Source organism: Octopus sinensis, unplaced genomic scaffold (genome assembly GCF_006345805.1).
Source record: "Octopus sinensis unplaced genomic scaffold, ASM634580v1 Contig15314, whole genome shotgun sequence".
NCBI lineage: Eukaryota > Metazoa > Mollusca > Cephalopoda > Octopoda > Octopodidae > Octopus > Octopus sinensis.
The window spans coordinates 22,501-27,500 of record NW_021833663.1 but is presented as its reverse complement, the minus strand read 5'-3'; the positions used below and the strand labels follow the sequence as shown (position 1 = coordinate 27,500).

At 38.4% G+C, this 5,000-nt stretch overlaps 1 protein-coding gene across 1 annotated transcript in view; it reads left to right on the top strand.

The window, feature by feature from the left end:
- The window catches only part of LOC115230319 (adhesion G-protein coupled receptor G6), a gene marked incomplete at its 5' end in the record, with an annotated part of 48,335 nt that overhangs the window by 25,164 nt on the left and 18,171 nt on the right, over positions 1-5,000 (top strand). The window contains 3 exons of the mRNA XM_036499615.1: positions 656-827; positions 1,924-2,076; positions 4,279-4,407. Of these exons, the coding sequence (XP_036355508.1) occupies positions 656-827; positions 1,924-2,076; positions 4,279-4,407 (454 nt within the window). The remainder of the gene's footprint in view (positions 1-655; positions 828-1,923; positions 2,077-4,278; positions 4,408-5,000) is intronic.

Here is a 5,000-nt window from a genome sequence, read left to right as displayed (position 1 = left end):
CGTTATATGTTTTAAGAGTTTTGTTTTATCATGGTTTTTTTAGGGAATTCGTGGTAATTAGTCTATATTTTCGATATGGATTATATATAGGTTATATATGGATTATATACTTATATTTTTTCATTTATACTTTAATTATTTATAAGTATTATTTTTATATTTTAAAATTTTGATTTTTTAGATTGGAAGTCCACCTGAAGATTGTCGATCAAGACAAGAAACCATTGTAGTGGCGGTTTTTTTGACTATTTATTAAATTTTATGTATTGATTAAGTCTTTCCTTGTTTGTTTTGCAAAATAGTGGTTTTGTCTCAAATAATATTTTATATATATATATATATATATATATTATATATATATATATATATATATATATATATATATATATACATGTGTGTGTATGTGTATGAGTGCTTGTGCATGTGATTGTTCTCCTACCATCGCTTGAGAACCGATGGTCATGAGTTTACATACCCGTAACCTAGTGGTTCGGCAAAAGAAATCGATAGCATAACAACTAGGTTTACTAAGAATAAGTCCTGGGGTCGATTTGTTCGACTGAAGGCGGTGCTCTACCGTGACTGCAGTCAAATAACTGAAACAAATAAAAAAATAAAAGAATAATTGAGATTTATTTTCTTGATTTTCTCACAGAATGCTGGACATTATAGAAGCAATCCCGGAAGAGATTCCACTGGAAGGGCAGCAACTCACAGCTTTAAATTCTAATCTTGGTATTGGTGCCATCAAAGTGGAGAAGGACACGTTCAATGGTGCTGTCTTTGGTATTTCATTTGGAAATAATGAAACTGAAGCAAAGACAATGGTACAGTACTTTCTCATGATTTCTCTCTTATTAACCGTTTGTTCTTAACACCCAAATTGATAAAACACATTACAGTGAAATATAATATATTTATTATCATATAAAGTAGCGATGGTATAAAGCTTGATGCAGTTTACAGTCCAAATATAAAACACAATATATATGCAGCACATATTAGCAATAAAGCTAAAATAATAATCGTTTCTACTTTAGGTACAAAGCTCGAAGTTTTGGGGAAGGGTGCCTAGTTGTAGAATCTGAACTTAGAGCATGGAGACGTACAGAGGAATGCTACACATTGTGTCCGGCGTGCTAAATGTTCTGTTAGATCATTGCTTTTGAAGCTAACATAATAATTGGAGCTTATATATTCACAATTGTCCTTCATTATCTTTCTGATAATTTGATTCGTCTGAAAAATATAGCAGTACTTCGAACCATGTCATGTCCCTGGGGCAGCGGACTCGCGGTCATAGGATCGCGGTTTCGAGTCCCAGACCGGGCGTTGTAAGTGTTTATTGAGCGAAAACACCTAAAGCTCCACGAGGCTCCGGCAGGGGGTGGTGGTGATCCCTGCTGTACTCTTTTACCACAACTTTCTCTCGCTCTTACTTACTGTTTCTGTTGTACCTGTATTTCAAAGGGCCGGCCTTTGAGACAGAAAACAAGCAACTGCTTCATACACAAATAATTAGTTGACCAACGTAAAAATTCCAATTTTTACTTCTGTGTTTTGGTTTAATAGTCGGTAGTTGAACAGTGAATGTTGAGTATCGTAACTACTACGCATTGCCTTCTGTCTTAAGATATATTCCTGCTATTGTTTATTTTTAGAAAACCACAACCAACTATTTATTTGTGCAATACCAATTTACACCAGACCTTATACCTACGTCATAACATTCTCCATGGAACATTTTCTATCCAACACAGTCTTTCAACCCAATATTTATGTGCTCCGAGAAACATTATTCCAAAACGGAATCATTTGATATTGGAAAGTCTATGAGTCTTTATGACTTCCACATCATTCAAATGTAGTGGTATTTTTTTATTAATCAATTTCATTTCTTTTTCTTTCATTTTCTTTCATCAGATTCATAACAACTCAGATACAAGTCCACAAGCAAAGATGTCGATTGACTTCATTTCATTACCAAGGGTTTTATTAAGCCGTCTGAATTCCAATGAACGGTCAAACGTTTCAAGGATTACGTTTTTATCCCTGAAGGATGATAAGCTATATAGGGTATGGAACCAAAACGGAAATTTGTCTTTCTCCAGTGGACTAAATGCTTGAATTCGTTGTTGCTTTTTTGATATTAATGCAAATACTACACAGCTAGAAATGGCTATGTATATGTACATAAGTGTATATGCATGTATGTGCGTGTGTGTATACAGTTTCGGATGTATGTACAAACTAGAAACGGCAGGTTGTTTTGAGACTCGATGTGTTAAAAGCAGAACTCGTCCCGAATCGGGAAAACGGAATCGTAAGACATCGTTGTTTCGCTCTGATATTTATTCAACACAGACATTCTGAGTAAATTCAAAATAATTGTTTTAATATGCAAATCAGCAGATATAACATTTGTTGATCAATGTATAATACACACACACACACACACACACACACACACACGCATGTATATGCGTACATATATATATATAAATATACATGTGGAGGCGCGTGGTTTAGTGGTTAGGGTGTCAGCACTATGATCGTAAGATTGCGGTTTCGATTCCTGGACCGGGCAAAGCGTTGTGTTCTTGAGCCAAACACTTCATTTCACGTTGCCCCAGTCCACTCAGCTGGCAAAAATGAGTAACGCTGCGATGGATTGGCGTCCCGTCCAGCTGGGGAATACATGCGCCATTGAAACCGGGAAGCCCGGCCCATGAGCCTGGCTAGGATTTAAAAGGGCGCATTTATTATTTAAAAAGGCAGCGAGCTGGCAAATCCGTTAGCACGCCGGGCGAAATGCGTAGCCGTATTTCTTCTGCCGTTACGTTCTGAGTTCAAATTCCGGCGAGGTCGACTTTGCCTTTCATCCTTTCTGGGTCGATAAATTAAGCACCTACGTCATAACCTTTGTCTGTTATAGTTTGTTTGTCCTCTCTGTGTTTAGCCCCTTGTGAGTAGGAAAGAAATAGGTATCAAAAGGCTTCAGGACTAGTTATATTTAATAGATAAAAAATTATGTATTTACAAAGGTTTTAACATCATCCCCTTCGAAATAGTTACCTTGCGCAGCAATACAAGTGCCGGGTCCCAGCGTTCCTGCCACTCATGGAATCAGGCCTTCTGTTACTCGATCTGGATCTTGACAGCAGTGTTAAAACGGCGACCTTTCAGCTAAACTTTCATGTTGGGGAAGAGGTGACAGTCCGCAGGTGCTGAATCTAGCGAATAGGGCGCCTGTAGGAGCGATACCATGTTGGTTTTAGCAAGTAACTTAGAAGTGAGGTGATCTCGAGTGACAGGGTGGATTGTCCACGTGAAGAACCAATTCTTCGTGATCCACAGAATTTCGATTTCACTGAAAGTCCTCTTTCAAACACTTCAAAACATCGAAGTAGAATTTTCGATTGACGGTCAAGCCCTGGGAGATGAATTTTCGATTCACAATAGCACGTTGTGATATATCGTGGAAGGTTTTTCAGATTTCTCATTGTCTTACAGGGAGGTTCTCCTGCTTTTGAAGCGCCCGTGACACTAGAAACATTGCATGTGACCCGTTGCCTCGTCCCCGTAAACTTGCCAAATTATGCTCAATGTCTCTGTAACAGACGTTGCAAGATTAATGCAAAAGTTCACGTTAGTTCATTGTTCCTGTCCATGACAAAATCTCAAGCTACAGAATATACGATATTATATGCTGTAGTTCGCCAGTTGTCACACAAATGTCACAACTAACGAAACACACACATCGATTTAACTCAGCATCCTACCTCATGAAGGTCGCACCTCGCTCTCACTGGGAACGCAACCCTGTGCTGCCATCTGTTGGTGCACTACGGAACTAGTTCTAGAAAGTTTTTGATTCTGAGACCCCCTTCGGCCACGACACAGACCATGGGATTACACCTAGAAAGTTACCCTCCCAGGCACAAGTCCGGGCAAGGTTGTTTATGGAAGACCAACAGTCGCCCATGCATAACAACCTCCCCTCTCCACGCCACCAGTTTTATCCAAGAAAAGGGCAAAGGGGCCGATGCAGCTTGGCATCTGTGACGTCGCAACTCATTTCTACAGCTGAGTGAACTGGAGCAACGTGAAATAAAGTGTCTTGCTCAAGAACACAACACGCAGCCCGGTCAGGGATTCGAGCTCACAACCTCACGCTCTAACCACTGATCCATGCGCCTTCAGATAACTTTTTGATAACATTACATATTAGACTCTTCTCTTGAAGGAATTTGTTTATTTAATGACTTCTATTTTCAGGTAAAACAAAATTCCAGCGCCAAAGCAAATACTACAATTATCAGCAATATTATTGCCGCAAATGTTCCCAACGTTCAAATAATGGACCTTGACCAACCAGTTACCATATCGGTCGGCTTAACAGAAAAGGTAACAGTTATGTGTTTATTATGACCTTTGTTGTTGATATTTCATTTCAAAGGTCATATCTAATTCCTCTCGAAAGAAAGAAGGTAGTAGTAGCAGCGGTAGCAGTAGTAGTAGTAGTAGTAGTAGTAGTAGTAGTAGTAGTAGTGACTGTTGTGTTTGTTGTTCCTTTTTCTCTTCTTCTTCTCCTCCACCTCCTCCTCCTCCTTCTTCTTCTTTTTCTTTTTCTTCTTCCTCTTCTTCTTCTTCTTCTTGGTCTTCTTCTTCTTCTACTTCTTCTTTTTCTTCTCCTTCCTCTTCTTCTTTTCTTCTTCTTCTTCTTCTTCTAGCTGTTTCTCTGTTGAGAGTTATAACTTGTATGATTATAATGTAAACGTCGTGTAGCGATCGAAGTATTTTTTTAAATTCCAAGATATGCTTCAAGTTTCTTGTGTTGTATTTTCTGATCACCAACATAACGTTTTTATATATCTCCGTATTAACGCCATTGTTTGTGTCTATATTTTAAGTGTGAATTATTTTGAAGTTTCATATACTGACATTTGTTGCTGTTTATTTCCATGCCCCCCTTGACCCAGTAAATCTATCATGAAACA